Source organism: Pochonia chlamydosporia, chromosome 5, assembly GCF_001653235.2.
Source record: "Pochonia chlamydosporia 170 chromosome 5, whole genome shotgun sequence".
Classification (NCBI taxonomy): Eukaryota; Fungi; Ascomycota; class Sordariomycetes; order Hypocreales; family Clavicipitaceae; genus Pochonia; species Pochonia chlamydosporia.
In genome coordinates this window covers 3,135,344-3,153,379 of record NC_035794.1, presented here as the reverse complement: position 1 = coordinate 3,153,379, position 18,036 = coordinate 3,135,344, and the positions used below count along the sequence as shown (strand labels likewise).

The following is an 18,036-nucleotide window of genomic DNA, read 5'->3' as shown; positions in this document are numbered from 1 at the left end:
GCGAGAAGGTTAAGGTGGTTTACATGGCTCTGTGGAAACTACGGCATGATGGTTCATAGTGATGGTGGGGAGTCTTTGGGTGGAGGTAAACTCATTGTTGCAGATGTGGTCAAGTGCGAAATGTCCAACTTCAGGTCGATGCAGGGTAGGACAAAACAACAAACTTCAATGTTGACGTCACAGAGAGACAGTTAGCGGTAGCCACAGTGGTCAGCATGTCACAGCACTCCAGTCTTTAATAAGCCATGAGCATGTAAGTTGAGCCACAGCTACCATGTCATTCTCTGAGCAAATAGGGATTACATGAACAAGAACATTCAATCAATGACACAGATGCTCTCATCAACCGACCCCAGCGCCGTCTTCTCGGTCCAAGATGTTGCGAAGTTGCCCCACTACGAACCAAGCTGCGGCTTTCAACCCGAAGGCTAATAACTGTTTTAGCCTCAACAGCCAACAGCCAACCTGAACAGCTCCAATACCCTTGCCGGCGGCGCTGATCCCCCACCAGCTGGGAGGTAAGCTTCCGATGAGAAAGGACTGGACGTTTGTGATAAAATATTCTTCGATTCCATTTAATCCAACTGTAATCTGTACTGTCGTCAGTCGTTCTGCCAATAGACTGTAATTCACTTCACGTAAAGACATCATGGTGCTCAATCTAGGATACAACGAGTCCCACCCCTTTAGCAAGGTCCATATTCACGATCGAGCTTCCGTGCAAGACCTTCTGCGAACGGTTCTCGATCCGCTCGAGCCATTCTTCTCACCTTCAAAGGCCAGAGTCAAGTGTCCCGGCGGAACAGCCGTTCGTTTCGACCAAACAGCCTCTGAGGTCGAAGGAATATGCCGGCCACTCTGGGGTTTGGCAGCTTTGCTCGCTGGACACGGGGAGTACAGAGGCACAGACTGGTGGATTCAAGGTATCAAGGCTGGCACCGATCCTGACAGCCCTGAATTCTGGGGATATCCTAGAGACAATGACCAACGAATGGTTGAGATGTGCCCTCTAGGTAAGTATGAGTGGCCTTACGGCGCGAAAACATCTCGCTGACAAGATTTTATAAAAAGGGTTCGCGCTGGCCGTTATACCTGGGATCTGGGATCGCTTCTCTGAGCGTGAGCAACACAATATTGAGAAATGGCTGGGAAACTCAATCAACGAAAAGAAGTACGTCCACAACTGCCAAATGGACCATCCTCGCTGACTAAAGTAGCATGCCCAATACGAATTGGCTTTGGTTCCGTGTCTTCGCAAATCTCGGGCTCAAAAAGTGTGGTGCCAAGTGCTCCCAGGAGAGACTCGACCGAGATATCAAACACCTTGACACATTTTATCGCGGCGACGGGTGGTCGAATGATGGGCCTGAAGGGATTCACCGTAGGTCCAACTGCCAACTGAGATCGAATAAGTTGAGGGGAATCGAAAACAAGCAGAGCTGACATCACCAGAAATGGATTACTACTCGTCAAGCTTCGCAATCCAATTCCTGCAGCTGTTATACGCAGAGCTTGCTGGCGATGAGGATCCGGACCGTGCTGCCGAGTTTAGAAAGCGAGCTCAACTCGCAGCTCTTGACTTGGTGCATTACTATGATGATCAAGGCAGAGCCATTCCCTTTGGACGAAGTGTCGGCTATCGATTTGCCATGGTTTCTTTTTGGGGTTCGTTGGCGTATGCCAATGTCGAATTGCCCACGCCCTTGACTTGGGGAATGGTAAAGGGCATTGTTCTCCGCAATCTTCGCTGGTGGCAGACGCAAACCGAAATGTGGACGTCTAGTGGCACCTTGTCCCTGGGATACTCTTATCCCAACATGTATGTAAGTGAGAATCCAATCTGGATAAGGCTGTCATTTTCGTCTGTAAAATGTTTGTCTAATCCTCTCGGGAATAGTTGACCGAAAACTACAACAGCCCAGCAAGTCCGGTGAGTTAATTTCCTGGTACAAGGCGCAATGGTTTCAGAAATTTGTTCTTACCAACATGGGCAGTACTGGGCATGCCTGGCCTTCATTTGTCTGGCAGTGCCCGAAAGCCATCCGTTTTGGACATCCAAGGAAGAACCCTTCAGCCACGCAGTGCCTAGCGTCAAAGAGCTCCCACACCCCGGACATATCGTGAGGTGAGCCGCAATTTACCGCCAATCATAGTTTCACCACTTCTCTAACCTCTCTCTTCCCCTAAAAAAGCCATCTTGGTGGACATTGTATGCTATTATCGTCAGGTCAGGCATGTGGCTATCCGATGAAGGCGACACACGCCAAGTATGGGGCATTTGCCTACAGTAGTGCCTTTGGATTTTCGGTGCCGCCTGGACTCTTCTCACTCGAACAATACGCCTTGGCATCCCAGCTTGGCCTCTCCGATGATGGAGGGGAGTACTGGAAGACGAGGCGAATCTCGGAGTATGCGGGCATCGAATACCGCGACGACAAGCCAGTCCTCGTGTCGCGCTGGAAACCATTCAGCGACGTCGAAATCACCTCCATCCTTGTACCATCCACGGAAAACGCTCCAAACTGGCATCTCAGGATCCACCGCATACAGACGGGACGGCAACTGCTGACCGCAGACGGATCGTTTGCCATTTGCAACGTCAACTCAGTCAATAGCCGATACCTGGAGCTTTACGACCAGGACCGGTGCGAGGGCACAATGCCCAAAATCATTGGTAACTATGACACGAATACCCCTGCAGGTTGGGCTGCCGGCAAAGACGGGTCATTTGCCGTCCATGCAACCAGAGGAGCAGTAGGTATCAAAGCCTTGGAGACAACGACTGGCAGACGTGCTATGCTTGTAAATGCGGATCCCAATTCCAACCTCATTGACAGTCGCACAACTATCCCGACTCTGCAGCACACCATGGAAAAGGGTCAGACTGCATGGTATGTATCGGCCATATTCGCCAGACCGGGCCAATCTGGGATGTCCCAGAGGACGTATTTGGACGGTTGGCAGACGCCACCAGAAATTCCTCGGTGGTTGTCGGCCGAGATGAATGAGTCCAGTTTGTGAAGAAACAGTCAGCCTTGAATATCAATCCTAATTTTGACTCCCAATGGCGGGAATTTGCCTAACATGATGGCGGGTAACTTGAACAAGAGGTGTGAGAAAATATATGCACCTGTCATGGTTCACGCAAGAGTCTTGGCATCAGCGGTCGTAAGCCAATAATCCAGTAACGAAACGGAGGGTTGGAAGGCCCAATAGTCTTGTCATTCAGGCCCCATGGTTGGCAGGAAAATGCCAATTAGTTGCTCGTCATGCGTTTATGCATACTGTACCCGTTGTTATCCATCATGTTGTCTTTCAGAGGCGGAGGCTAGCTGAAGCCTCCCCCACAAGCATCTCGTCTCCCCACGGTCTCCATTCTCCATCATTTAGACCCCGGCAAATGTGGCTGCTTCTCCGACGGCTATTTAGCCAGCCTGACCTCAGGAAGTCTTTACCGTCAAGTTCATCCCCGCTCGTGGCAGTGGTTGCTTTGTTTTAGCACGCAGCCACCCACAGCTAGGCCGGGTAATGTCCAGAAGAACAGGCAGAGGCGGCCGAAGGGTATACGGCCTGTTATTCGTGGATAGATTATCTTCCGCCACTGAAAGCTGAAGGTACTTGACAGCTCTGCCAACATTTGCGTGGAATTCTCTGTTGTTTGTTGGTGGTTGATACATTGTCTTGTGAACAGATCATGAGTAAAGCTGATTGACGGAATCGAAATAATACTGCTAGAAGTTGCGATGTGGCTGCCATGAATACGTATGAGGCAGTTTTCCATCGATTTCAACTCATCTTTGCCATGGCTGCCAAGCGGGAGCAAGTTGAGACTGTATCACTGGTATTGCGCTCAACTGAATTGCCCCGGGCCTGGTGACATGACACACCAGCCATAGCGGGCTCCTTTCAACTCAGTTTAGAAGGTTGTTGCTGGCAACTCTCTTTTAGGCGGGGCAGTAGGGCCGACGGCTTGCACAGTTCAAGGATACAGAACCAATCATGAAATGATCGGCCTTTGCTTGTGGTCGCTGAAGTGGTGTCACCAACGTTGATGCTCCCAGTGCCCCAGGTTGCGTGTAACCTGATGAGTTCGATTGCATGTCTCCTCACACGAGATGCTCGAGGACACCCAGCACATCCATGCTATCAAGATCCAGCACGATTGGGCCGCCAAGTTCGTGACTGTGCAAGCGTTGGATCGTTGGATCTGCTGGGACACGCTAGGACTGGATGGTGGTGGTGGCTTGCCCAGATCCCACGCACAATGAAGAATAGAATCCACCCCCGGAACATCGTCCACAGCATAGTCTTGCAGTTTGGAAGTCTTGGCCCTCCCCCCTCAGATGACTTGACCAGGGTAGCTCCGTCAGCCATTCCTCCGTCGAGTGGTATGGCAATCCCCAGAATCTCTTCCTCCAATCATGCTGGTTCCTTGGTCTTGGGACCTTTTGGACATTCTTATATCAAGGGTCTGACCATCCATTTTTGGCTCATGCTCTTGTTTTGTTCAACCTCACCATCCAAATCGTAAAGCAGAGACGCTGTCTTAGCCTCACTCGGTTTTCAGGGTCTAGCACAGCTCTTCTTGACGCGAGGCACGACATAGGCGCCTTGATCTCGGCTGTTGGCTCCAGGTTCATCGGCACTCAATCCACCACCCGGCTACCTTACAACACACAGCACAGACCAGAGTTGCTTCGGCAGCTGTCTCATTCGAAATGGGTTTCGCCAAGGTCCTAAGAGGGATCGTGCGCAACGATGCGATGCGTACCGATCCCGACCAAATTTATAATGCCAAAGTTATGGCTCTTGTGTGCTCTGCGTGCTTTGGTGGTATGTTGTTCGGTTGGGACACCGGCGCCATCGGCGGTGTCCTCGCCATGGACGCGACGAGAGACAAGTTTGGGTATCTGCACAAGTCTAAAACCGACAAGTCCAACTTGGACCAGAATATCGTCTCGACGCTGCAGGCTGGTTGCTTTGCCGCTTGTTTTGTCACCTCTTGGTTCGCCGACCGATTCGGCCGTCGATGGAGTCTCATTGGATCAGGTATCATCACTACCATTGGAGTTGTCTTTCAGGCTGCCTCTGCCGCAAATGGTACTTTGGCACTCATGTATGTCGGCCGCTTCGTTGCTGGTCTTGGTGTTGGTGCTGCCTCAACTTTGACTCCCCTCTATGTGTCTGAATGCGTTCCTCGAGCAATCCGAGGCGGTTTGACTGGTACGTGTTCCGCCGTCTCTACCCTTGCTACTCCGTTGTCAATCTGGCTAATGTCTACCAATAGCTTTTTATCAACTCTTCATCGTTCTTGGCATTATGATCGCCTTCTGGGTCAACTATGGCTGCTTGCTTCACGTGTCAGCCCCGGCTGTCTTTATTATCCCCCTAGCTTTGCAAGCTCTCCCAGCTATGTAAGCGCCTCCAGCTGCTAATTGACGACAAAAACATGCTAACAATGACACAGCTTTCTCATTGCCGGCATGCTCGTTTCTCCAGAAAGGTTTGTCAAACCGAAACGGCCTGTTTTAACAACCAGCTAATACTTTTTACAGCCCTCGATGGACTGCTCGAAAGGATGACTGGGAGAGAACCACACAGATCCTGGTCAGATTGCGAGGGTACTGTGACGTCTGTGCGATTCATTTGAGCCACCTGGTTGCTAATTGCTTGTAGACTTCCATCCGACTCGGAGTACGTCTCTGGGGAGATTCAAGAAATGGTGGACCAACTCGAGAACGAACGCCGTCTGATGGGCGAGGCCACTTTCAAGAGCTTGATGAAGGAAATGTGGCAGGTCCCTGCCAACAGACGACGTGCCATCATCGCCATTGTTCTTATGGTTTGCCAGCAGCTCACTGGTGTGAATGCGATCGTATGTTGGGAACACGCCCTCCCTTATTGCACTCTGCTTCCCTCCACAATATGGACGAAGTTATGCTAAGCCATTTTAGAACTACTATGCTCCTCAAATCTTCACAAACCTCGGTATGAACGGAACTGATTCATCGCTATTTGCTACCGGTGTCTACGGTATCGTCAAGACTGTCGCTTGCAGCATGTTCTTGCTTTTCATTGCAGACTCCTTGGGCCGACGCAAGAGCTTGTTGTGGACCAGCCCAATGCTGTTTGTCGTGCTGTTCATCATTGGTATCTATGGACGCGTGCAGCCCCCAGTTACAGGAGAACCAGTAAGCTATGCTGCGGCCGACTTCAGGGATCTCGACTGTGCTAACGCTCTGTAGGTTTCTGCGTTCGGATATGTCGCAATTACCTGCATTTACCTCTGGGCAGCGTAAGTTTTATGGAGACTAGACTGCATCCTGTCACATACGCTAATTCCGTGAGTAGCATCTTCCAGTTTGGCTGGGGACCCGCGTGCTGGATTTTGGTCAGTGAGATCCCGACTGCACGACTGCGTGCGATGACCGTCGCTATTGGTGCCGGCACACAATGGCTGTTCAACTTCGTCATGGCTCGAAGTAAGTTGTCTTGGAACTTGTTGAAATCACAGCACTCTAACACTCCGTGCCAGCTGTCCTTACTATGCAGAACACCATGGGTTATAAAGGTTATGTAAGTGTTGATTCTCACATCCCAGCAGTGTCGCCGCAAAATCCAACTAACACGCTCCACAGGGCATGTTCTTCATGTTTGGCAGCTTCGATGTCCTCATGGGTCTCTTCGTATTTTTCTTCGTTCCTGAGACCAAGGGTCTTAGCTTGGAGAAGATGGATGAGCTTTTTGGCATGACTGAGACCGTCAAGCAGCTGGATGCTGAGCCAGAAGTCGGACGGCCTGTCAGCGTGCATGAGGATCGCCCCACGAAGTCTTGAGTTTTGAATAAATGCGTGGGTGTAACGGACTTTTGGCCAAGTTTCGTGTACATTTCGAGCCCGTTCCTTCGTTCTCTTCTCGCAACGAACTACTCAATTGATAAGGCAAACACTTGTGAGTAGCAATCTCGTGGGTGGATTGGTTGGTGGTTGGTTGATGTTTTTAATCAATATCCTGTAATGGAGTAAATACCACTCAGCCTTGCGCCGAGCTTAATTGAAACGCCCGTAACCAGAATCCATTCGTCCAACTGTGATCAGTCTGTGGCAACCTGTAGTGCTGTACTTCATGCATCCACACTAAAACATGTTTTACGCTGCCGCGTTTGCACCAAGACATCCGTCCCGGATGCTACAGTCCGGGTATTTAGTGGCTAACCGGATATGACCGATCTCATCTTCTTCGGAATACCTGAACGGGCGCCACTTCAAGGTATTTGCTGCGTGGTTGTCAGATTTGTATGCGGCTCAGGTTGACCCTGCCAGACCCAATGCCTGATATAAAAAATGGGATGCTTGATCAGCAAGCAAAGTGGCTTTTTGTATCCCCGGAATTGGACCGAAATCACTGAGCTGGGTGGGCTTTGGCTGGCTGGAAGCTCAGGGCGGTGGAAAGCGCCAGGCGAGGACCAAGGTAATGCTTAGGCGCTGAAGACAATCCTGCCATCTCGTGGGACCAGACAACCCGCCAAGTGAGAGCGCCCCAGCAGGCAGAGTTGTTCATTGTTGATTGCTTTTGAGACTTGTCTTGGCAGGCGAGGATTGCATCGACAGGGACTTTCGAGGGTTGGGCAGCCTCAAACGACCTATCAGCTTTGACTCAATGTACTCCTTATGTATCCTTGTTGTTCGAACCCCCAGTATGTGCGGAGGACGCTGTACGCTGTCGCTTTGACTGGATTGTATTACTCCAGTATTGGTAGAGGGCCTCAGTAGGACATCGTCAGCCAAATTGTCTCAGAAGCTCTTTGCCTTGACAGATTTCCTCTTAGAAATCCTACATCAATGGCCAAAAAAAAAAAAAATGGATTGCGGAAGGCGAGAGGAAGCAAGTTCAGTTTCATTTTCGAGAAAGTGGTCCGCATCGGCTGGAACAAGTCGTCGAATGCAAATATCGTGGAGGAAACCGAATGTTTGCCCATGTCTGTCCAACACCCCATGCTTGACTACCGAGAACGGGGCATGGCTCAGGGGCCTTGCATGATGACACGCCACAGACAGGCCGTTTGGGGTCGCTTGTGCTCCGGAGGTTTGGAGACACTGTGTTGTTGGGTTGGCTTCCCAAAGTAGTACACAGCCGAGTCGGAAGTATTGAAGAAAGCGCCTGGGGAGCGCTAGACATGGGGCTGATATCCGTCTGGAAGAGTCTGGCCAGGTCTGATGTGGCACGGAAAGGGAGGCTGGCGAACAGGGCTGAAGACCTTCCCAAACTATCTTGTGACTTGAGGTGACATTCGCGACATGATGCATGAGATGCATTGTTGCCGAGTAGCTAATTAGTTTTATGAATGTCTTACATTACTCAAAGTCTTCCTGGTCTTCCCAACATGCAAAGCTCCAGTGGGTGGTGTGGTTTGCCATGTTTTGGTGGCTGCATGCCGGATGATCCCTAGGTACTTGTTTCTTGTCGACAACCTCGTATCCCAAGTAATCTACACTGATATCACTGAAGACTGAGGACGTGTTGGATGGTCCACCCGACTTCTTGGGTACGTGTAGCCCAAGCTGGGCTCTTGTCTCCACGAACACCCAGGGCTTCATGGATACCAACTGTCCAGCGACACATGCTTTGAGACACTGAAGCCCAAACCACCGTGGCGTCTCACTCTTGCCGGGCTGGTACACCACAGCGCCGAGGGAAGGCACACTTGGTCATGAGGAGCAGACTGGAAGAATGCGCAGTGAACAAGGTCCGTTGCGCGGGAGGATTGCATCGTAGACGGCAGTAAACTAGTATGGCAACTAATACCTTGGTTAGTCTTAGGAGATCTTCGGTGTTTGAGGGAAAATATAACATGTTCGTGTATGGAGTACCTTCTTCTTGGATAGATACTTCAGTAGTGTTTGGTCGTCGTCGGAATCATCCGCAGAGCGCTCACTTGGTTATGGTTGTGGTTGCAACTGGCGCTATTATGAGAGTGATGAGTTGAGTGATTGGCTTGGCCCTGAAAGTCAAGTTCATTGATGCTGGCACATACAGAAATTCCACATCTCGCCCACATCTGTAGAGGAGTCTGAGCACGCAAGCCCACCCAGCCATTTGCAGATCCATCAAACGTTTGGCTGGAAAGGCCGCCGGCCCGTCTAGCAGATCAGATCCAAACTTCCTGGGTTGCATAAACAAGTTGAGAAGCGACGGGGGTTGATGGTGTTTGATGAGCCCACAACGGCCTAGGCAAGGGCTCATGGTTGAGGCTTGTGCAAGCTTGTTTCTCTTCTCTCCCCCAATAGATATCTCCATCAACACATCTGGTCTGGTCTCTTCTCTCCACCCTCTTGGCTTGCCATGGCTCAAGTTCAGCGGCAGGATGATTGTCAGTCAGCCAGAGTCGCCCCTTCCTAGTCGCGTCTTCCGGCTGTTATCTGGGAAGGCACCTTGGCGCATGGCTGTGATGGCAGTCTCCGAAGCCCCTTCCCCCAGGTAATTTTGGAAGCCCCAATTCCATGTCCGCGGAGAGAGAGCTTGGAGTGAAGTACCTAGGTACCTGATGACATCCCGGAACAGCCATGCAACGTTCTGGAAGGACGTACTGGGTACGGGGTCTCAAGTGCTTGTTGACATCTCCATGCCACCTTGGGCGGAGTATCAGGAGAATCCAACGGTTTGCTCTTGTGGAAAGACGTACTGGGGTCCAGAAGGGCGGGATGTCACCCCATCCATAAAGCACCTGGTCCTCCTTGTCGGTCCTTCGGTTCTTTGAAAGACTGAGGCTCTTGGTTGGCTAAAGGCAAGTCGCATTCTGGGTGATTCTGATGTGTCGTCAACATGGTCCGGTGTGGTCTGGTCTGGTCTGGTCTGGTGCTATGACTCTGTCTCTCTCCAACTTCCACCGAACAGCTTTGCCTCCTTCCTCCAAACTATTTATTATCTCCGCCAGCCCCCATCTCATCCTTTGACCTTTCGCGCCTGGTTCCTCCTCTCTTGAGCCATTTGGGTTATGTTCAGTCCAAAGTCCTAACACAGTATACATCCGATACTATGTCGCGTCAGTTTCAACTGGATAGAGCCGTGGCATATTTCTTTGACTCGAGTTTGCAGGTTTACGCGGAACATGTTTAGACGTATATTTCGCTTGCCCAACTGCCGACGAATAGCTTCCTTTGGGAACACCACTCTCGCCCGCGCAGAAGTTCAACCAATTTATTAGATGGCGAGCAGCACCAGACCAAGTGCCGCTTTGTATGCACACAACCGACGACATGCAGCCGATGCCAACACTGCAGCCGGAGCCACAACCCCGAGCACGTCCTCTTCAGCTGCAGGTCCCAGCTCCACACGAAATCAGTCTGCTTCCATACCACCACCATCTTTCCGTATGTACATCGTTTCTTCGCTTTTCTTCGACTCGAGCCTGTCTATCCATTAAGTTGTGTTTCTTTATATTTTCTGCGCGTTTTTGTTGGGTCTTTTTGCGACTGCCAGCCCTTGCAACGCCTCACGAGTCTCACCAGTCGGCACTTGCTATTCCAACCTCAGCCACAGAAGCCGCAAGCGCTAGACTGTCATTGGTCTTGTCTCGTCAAAAAGGCTGGAACACCAGACCCCTTCTATGGCCGACGGGGAAGCTCAATGCAAACAGCCAAGGATTGAATGGATCTGTCAAGTGGTCAGACCTCCTTCGCAAGATGCAACGCGGCAGAAACCAGGTCTCTCCCCACGTTGGCGATTGAGTTTAGCGGAAGCTTGCAAAACTGGCCGTCTCGCACCTGTCATACTTGAACCTAGAAAGCAGTTTGATATTTTAAGCCTCGCTTCCCATCCCACTGCATGTTGCCATCCCATCCCCAGACCGGACAGGCGACCTTGCACAGACGCAAAGTCCACCAATTGGTGTGAGCTTGCTGGATGGCAGTCCACAGTCCCTCGCATGCCCTCATTCAATCTGATACCATGGCTGACGAGGAATCTCAACCTGTAGCGACACACAACTCACCACGGACGTGGCTGCTGACGGCCGCCTTATCACCACTGGCCGTGCGCCTGATCCGTCAACTGCTCTCTCATGGTGACTACGTCGTCGCGTGTTTGCCACCGCAGGAAATTGACCATGAGCAACGGAGCGCCGAATTTCGCGAGCTAATTGCTGAGTGTAAGAGCAACCGCAAGGATCGCGAAGGATGGAAGGACCGCATTCGTGGCTTTCGTTGTGAGGACAACATGAGCTCAAGTCTCTCCGCAGTCGCCGAAGCCGTGGATGTTTTTGGGCGCATTGACATTCTGCTTTGCTGCAGATCTGAGGGTGAGAACTTCTGAGCCCCCACAACCAATTCAAATGATATTTTGCTCCTAGTCTGACGTACAAAATCTGGTGTAGCTGTTGTCGCTACGGTAGAGGAGCTGTCAACAAATCCGCACACACAAAGCCTTGCTAGACAACAGTTTGAAAGCAATTTCTTTTCGCAGGTGAACTTCATCAAAGCGGCATTACCTCAGTTAAGGAAACAACATACAGGCCACATCATTGCCCTCACGAGCGTTTGTGGCCACCTTGGTACTCCCGGGCTATCGATGTTCTCGGCGGCAACATGGGCGCTCGAGGGGTACTGCGACTCATTGGCATACGAAGTAGCTCCTTTTAATATCAAAGTCACAATTGTTCAACCGAACATGGAGATCCAATCGCTCACTAGTCGCCTCACCTTCGCACCCCAAGTCCCGGCATATATTGATGCATACCCCACGGCACCGAACGTGCGAGATATGCTCAGTAACGTGTTGAATTCGGATCCCGACACGGCTGTTCCAGACTCCCTCGACTATAGAGCTACACCCTCTACTCCAGGGAGCATGTCGTTGGAACCTGAACCTGGCCGCGGAGATATTTTCTCTCGATACCCCAAACTTCCGCAAAACGCTGCGGATGCACTAGTCAACGAAACTGTCCACGCCCTTACGGCTATTGGGGGACACGAAAATCCACCATCTCGCCATATTGTGGGCGCAGAGGCGGCACTAGCCGTCAAGGAGAAGCTAAAGACTGTCACAGAAGAAATGGAAGACTTTGTGGACTCGAGTTTAGCAGTGGATATTTTCGATAGTGAGCTCAAGGAAGAGGCCAAGAAGGGCAAAAAGCCTAGGGACAATAGTTCTGAAGCGGGAGGAGCAAGCCAAACAGCTTGATATACTGTTTTATGGGGTGAAATGGCTTCAAGATGGGTTGGCGACTGTGGGATGTCCAGAGAGGGCTCTACCCCTGTACGCATGTATTATAGTGATACCCTTGAATTGGCACAGTAGAGCAAAGTAGCAATACACAAATGGAACGGCACAGCTATTGGCGTTATTGGGTTCTGTGTCCGGCGGGAATGCCGGATGTCAGTGTTGTGAATTTGAGAATGTCAATTGAGGGCGAGATGGCAAGAATGCGGTGACTGGACCAGATTGATCCTTCAATGTTCAATGCCAGGACCAGACAGTTCCAAGCCAGGTCTACTCAGGTCAACTGGTCTCTTTTTGCTGGGTGGTTAGCTTTGAACGTTCAATGTTGGATTGATCAAATACAAATTGGGCAGGCAATGAACCAATGACCCCTGAGCTGACACCCCTGTCCGGGTCGTAAAAATATCCCGCCGACATGGAATTGAACCAGACAGGGTAGCAGACAGCACGAACAGCATAGCTCAAGGCACCATGACCACGCTTGGCCACATCAACGATCAGACCAAACCAGTCAACTGTGAAAGTGGCAGCCCCACATCCATGTCAAGATTGGAGCTCACCAGACCACACCACCCAACTTTGTCCCTGGTGGCGGGCATGTCGAGCGACCACAAACAACACAGACACATGGACAGGTCAAAGCAGCATCGCCAAGCTCTCCTGGTCTCCCCAACCTCAAAACATCTACCCAAACAGCCCTGTTAACGAGAGGCTCCGGTTCAACAAAGCATGCGCCGAAGCTCAGCACTGTTATAACCCTCTCCAGTCACATCTCGACCGCCTCTGCCCCCTCCTAAGCACACAGCAAGCCCAAACCCTGACAATGGTGCAGAGGCTACGAATATAAGAAATGTCCTCGGATCCATTACTTCCCATCTCTCCAGCGAGGGTAAAAGCGCTCCTGTTGCCGCTAGGGAAGATCAAAGCGCAGCGTTTCACCGAGTTTGTGCAGATATTACAGAGCGAACATGTCGTCCACCTCAGGGATATCAGCGCCGATGGGCGGCCGAATAGAAGTACAGCCCCCTACTTACGTACCCTTCTGCTCTCGTCCGCGTATAGATATGTTTAGGAATGTTTCTGAGACTAATTTCGTCTGGCAGACATGTTTTCGCCATTGGCATACCCCGATGGCGCGATGCTGTACGATCTTATAACACACGTGCCTCCAGCGTCGCATTTGTCCCTATCGCCATTCGATTTATACCGCGAGCCGCTAGCTCTCATTGCGCTGGCGGACGGGGAGGAGCTCCACGATGAGACGTTTAGCAAGAGACACTCGGCTAGCGGCGCGGCGACCACGACTGAGAGAAATGTTCGTGCTTTGTACCAGGAATTAGAAGAGTTGAGAGATAACTACCCGAAAGCACTGGTGCATCGGGTCATTGTCTTTGATTACAAGCCTCCCGAGGGAGTGCACGTCCACATGCCTGATGAGGGTATAGTTACCGTCCCACCGAGGGAGGAGCGGAAGCGGACGACTATGAAGACGGTCATGTGCGATACCTCGTCTTTAGTGCTAGCGGAGATGACAACATTGGCCAAATCGTTCGAGGCCATGACTACTATAGAGTCACCTGGACTGTATTCCGCACGAAACATGAATGGGAATGCGTGGGGCGGTAGTGGTGACGGAAGCCCAAGGACAATGTCACGACGTAACTCGCAGTTTTCCCTTCCACAACAATTATCACGGTCAAGTTCGGTGTCAAGTGTTGCAGACAAGACGCAAGCGAGGATGTCGATGCCACCTATGGCGTCGAGGTCCCCCAGTAATGCGACAGTCCGACCATCAACACCGCCACGGAGCGGGCTATCAGCAACACCAATGAGTCCTGACGGCGCTCTCAGTGGATCTAGCACAGGACCTTCGAGTCCCGAGCAAAAGCCACAAAAGGCGGATGCAGACAAGTCGCGTGAGGTCAGCAGAGACCGAGTTTCAGTACAAGGGTTTGGACCTGGTGGTGCCAATGACCGGTGGCGGCTACGCGGTAAAGGACGGACTTCGGTGCTTATTGGATCCATGTACTTGCAAGCAGGACGATGGAGCGACTCCCTCAGAGAGTTATCAGAAGGCGCAACGGCGGCGCGATCTCTGAATGACCATATTTGGCATGGAAAGGCTCTTGAACTCATACTCATGAACCTCTTTCTTCTTGGCTGGTCGAAGCTTGAGTTCCAAATACCTACCGTCTGCTTGCCAAACCAAGACCGGCCAACCAGCACTCCGGGAATTTTGAAAACAGATGGCGATGGCGCTGACCCTTCACAACCCAAGCACATACGACATCTACAGAGCTTACTTCCCGAACTCCTCGATAGGATCTTGGGCTTGTATTCTCGGATATCCAGTGAGAACCTACCGCCACTACCGCTAGCTGAGACGACAATTCGATTTTGCAAAATATTGTCTGCTGTACATTTGAGCGGCGGCAGACTAGACCAGAAAGCGCTTGAAGTCATTGTCACTGGTCAAGTACCGAGCCAGACTTTAACGACGTCTCCTCGACTTACTGTCACACCGTCGAGACAGCAGATTGTGAATACGCTTTTCAAGGCATTCCCATCTTCAAGCACGGAACTCCTCACCATTGCCGACAGAACATCCATATTGAGTGGAATTGCGAATGTCCTTGGACCATTGGGATATCACCGAAAGAAGGCAATGGTGATTCGAGAGCTGGTATCTGTTCTTATTGCCGGTCTCGTGGAAGCTCGTACAAAGGGCGCCGCGGAGGCAGGTGTCCACCCTGCGGCTGGCTTGGTTTCTCTTGTTCCGGGAAGTGAGAAGACTAGCGCTGCTGGTGTTGCACTGGACCTTGGCGAAGGGGATATCGAACACGGCATCGAAGCATTCCTAGAACTGTTGTGCAAGTCTTACGGTGTGGTTGGCTTCGACGCGTGCAAGCATGAGAACAACGATTGCGGCTCTGATGCCGGCACCGGCGCCGACGCCGACACCATTGCAAGAGTTCTTGCGCAGTCGTCAAAACGATTCTTTGGCTTTACTGAAATCAAACTCAACATTCTCCGGGCATGTATCAACTTTTCGGAAGCTCTACCAGATTTCAATGGTGTGCTCAAATTCTCCAGCGATTTGATGCGAACTGCAGGTTCAGGCGTTGCCCCCGGTCCTAAGCGAGAAGACGCTGCGCCGCATATTCATAAAGAAGAGCAGGTTCGCCTTGTAACCAATATAGCGCGGACAGCTGCGCTCACGGAAAGGATTGGGCTAGGAGATTTGGCCGCCGAGTACTGGGATGAATTTCTTGTTCGTGGCATAATGCTTGAGCCGCTACCGAATACAAGAGCTCCTATCCCACACGCAAAGAGTGTTCTTCCAGGAGCCAACCCGTCACGAGCTTCGCAAGATGTCAATCCGTTCATCTACAACCCGTTCTTGAAAGAACCGGATGAAGTAGCCGCAGAAAACCTGGTCGCTGGCGAAACGGCTACGTTCAAGGTAACACTACAGAACACATATGATGTCGAGGTAGACATCGAAAGTATGCGACTCGACACTGAAGGCGTTGATTTCGAGCCAGTTGCCCAAGATGCCGTTCTGGGACCATACCGAACACAGTTGGTACGACTGAAGGGGCGCCCGAAGGCCGCTGGCGCCATAAAGATCACTGGGGCTATTATCAAGGTCCGTGGCTGCCGGGAGCGTAGATTTCCCATTTTTGCTCGACACTGGACGCCGTCCCGAGCCGAAAAGATTAAGACCAAAGGCCCACCTGCTCTAGATGTCGGCGACGAGAAGATTCCAGCCAAGCTAGAAACCAAGCTTTTGAGCCTAAACGTTGTCCAGGCTCAACCCTTGGTGGTTGTCAAGTCGACTAGTCTCGCACAGTCGTCTGTTATGATACTCGAGGGTGAAAGACAAGTATTTACTGTAACAATGCAAAACACATCGACCACTACGCCCGTCGACTTTATGCTGTTTTCGTTCAAGGATTCCACGCAAGGCCCACTACAGACGGCACTGAGCAATCGCGATGCTACACCCGCAGAGCTCTACGAGTACGAGTTAATTCTTATGAAGAAGCAGGCATTGAGACTGCCGAGAAACGACCAGAGTCGACATATACCACCTGGTGGAGAGGCGACATTCGAGTTTGAGATATTGGGCAAACCAGGCTTGACGCATGCTACCATTCAAGCTGACTACACTTTTCTCGGAGTTCCGCGGGATGAAATTACTGAACAGTTTTACACCCGCCAGCTATCGCTAGACTTGACCGTTACGGTGAACGCTAGCGTTGAACTTGCCCGCATCGACGCTGTTGCCATGCAGGGGCATCTTCCACCCCCGTTATTGGAGAGGCTTGGTGCTGATGCGGAAAACACGCCTGCGGATAAGTATTGTCTACTAGCCGTAGATTTACGCAATGCTTGGCCAAGCCAAATGTCGATTCGTTTGGAAGGCGAAGAAGGAATGGCGGTAGAGGATAGCATCCTCCCCGGAAAGACAAGCAGGGTCGTCATGCCCGTCAAGCGGGTGTACCTCGAAGATCCCCATGAATCGGTACCAAGCCTCAATCCATCACGCAACAGACAATTTGTGGTTAGTACCAGCAAGATATCGCCAGACATGGAACGTGCGAATCGCGAGGCCTTTTGGTACCGTGAGAAGCTGCTTCAAAATCTCAAGGCAACATGGCGGACAACGTCAATCCCCAAACGCCGTGGTGTGGTTGAACTACGCAGCATTCGGCTGACGCCTCGAATGATTGAAGCCATCAAGGTCGATGAGGTGGACATTAGTGTGTCCGTGGAGGGCGCTCCGGACAACACGGTGTATGTGGATGAGTTTCTGCAGCTAAAGGTCCAGGTCGTAAACAGAACATCCAAACCCATAACACCGCTCATGAGGTTGATGCCGGCGTTGTGCCATCGGCCATTAAACGTGGCTCTTGATTACACGAGAAAATTCGCTTGGAACGGTGCTTTGCAACAGCTGCTTCCAGAACTCCAGGGGCATGACAGCACCGAATTCGTCATTGGAGTGACGGCGCTCTGTCGGGGCGAATTCGAGATTGCGGCATCTGTGGAGGAAGTGCAGGTGCTTGATACCAGGGTGAGAGAAGAAGGGGAGCCAAGTCGGCCGCGGTCTGATACCCAAAAGCTGATGGACGCTGCGCTGGGCGTCAAGGATAGGAGAGTGTGGCATTCGCGGCGAGCTTGCATTTTGAGAGTGAAGGACCGAGTGTGATGTGGATTGGGTGCAGGCGGTTTCTGTACGAGAAGCGAATCGTGTTGTAGCGATTTCTGTATATAGATGAGGCATGTTCTAGACGGGGCTGCCGATGATGTATGCATGAGTGTGGATTCGGTATAATACAACGTTTCAACTCATTTGACGTGCAGATTGATCGTGTTGATTGGCTCCGAAGTCGATTGGGTGAGACTGCATGCAAGATAACTGCCATGAATATTGACTCACAGAGCGGACTATTGCACCACCGACAGGATATTGATGCATTAGACGTGGGCTTTTAATGATTTTAGATCTTTGAGAATTTGTAAATGAAAAGTATGGAAATCGCAGTGACTTGAAGATGAAGAAATTGACCATCAAACGTAAAGTGCAGGGTAGCCTAGCATAACTGTTGGACATCAATTCGTGGCTGACCAGCATTACTGAACATCAGCCATTGAAGGATCAGCCACAAAAACGTTGTCCATCATCCGTCTTCCGTCTTCCGGACTCATCCGGGTTGGCGCAGCATTTCACCCTTCATCTGGACCACCAGTCTGGACCAGGCCAGGTCAGTCAAAATTTGCCGTCAACTCTCAATTCATTTTTCCTTGAACATT

General features: G+C 51.2%; 4 protein-coding genes across 4 annotated transcripts; all 4 read left to right on the top strand.

Annotated features, from left to right (window-relative positions):
• Positions 1–649: 649 nt before the first annotated feature.
• On the top strand, positions 650–3,021 carry VFPPC_06256 (hypothetical protein; the record flags this gene model as incomplete). The annotated part of the gene is made up of 7 exons (XM_018285317.1): positions 650–1,013; positions 1,072–1,171; positions 1,218–1,381; positions 1,453–1,823; positions 1,898–1,930; positions 1,995–2,125; positions 2,193–3,021. 7 exons carry the CDS (start codon positions 650–652, stop codon positions 3,019–3,021), a joined length of 1,992 nt encoding a protein of 663 aa, XP_018142398.1.
• A 1,697-nt stretch (positions 3,022–4,718) lies between these two features.
• On the top strand, positions 4,719–6,836 carry VFPPC_06255 (MFS quinate transporter; the record flags this gene model as incomplete). The annotated part of the gene is made up of 10 exons (XM_018285316.1): positions 4,719–5,223; positions 5,288–5,414; positions 5,468–5,503; positions 5,556–5,621; positions 5,677–5,875; positions 5,955–6,191; positions 6,246–6,295; positions 6,352–6,482; positions 6,536–6,576; positions 6,639–6,836. The coding sequence occupies 10 exons, from the start codon at positions 4,719–4,721 to the stop codon at positions 6,834–6,836; spliced, it is 1,590 nt and encodes a 529-aa protein (XP_018142397.1).
• A 4,111-nt stretch (positions 6,837–10,947) lies between these two features.
• On the top strand, positions 10,948–12,177 carry VFPPC_06253 (short chain dehydrogenase/reductase family protein; the record flags this gene model as incomplete). The annotated part of the gene is made up of 2 exons (XM_018285314.1): positions 10,948–11,296; positions 11,372–12,177. 2 exons carry the CDS (start codon positions 10,948–10,950, stop codon positions 12,175–12,177), a joined length of 1,155 nt encoding a protein of 384 aa, XP_018142395.1.
• A 1,144-nt stretch (positions 12,178–13,321) lies between these two features.
• On the top strand, positions 13,322–17,431 carry VFPPC_06252 (hypercellular protein HypA; the record flags this gene model as incomplete). The annotated part of the gene is made up of 1 exon (XM_018285313.1): positions 13,322–17,431. The coding sequence occupies one exon, from the start codon at positions 13,322–13,324 to the stop codon at positions 17,429–17,431; it is 4,110 nt and encodes a 1,369-aa protein (XP_018142394.1).
• Between the last annotated feature and the right edge of the window lie 605 nt (positions 17,432–18,036).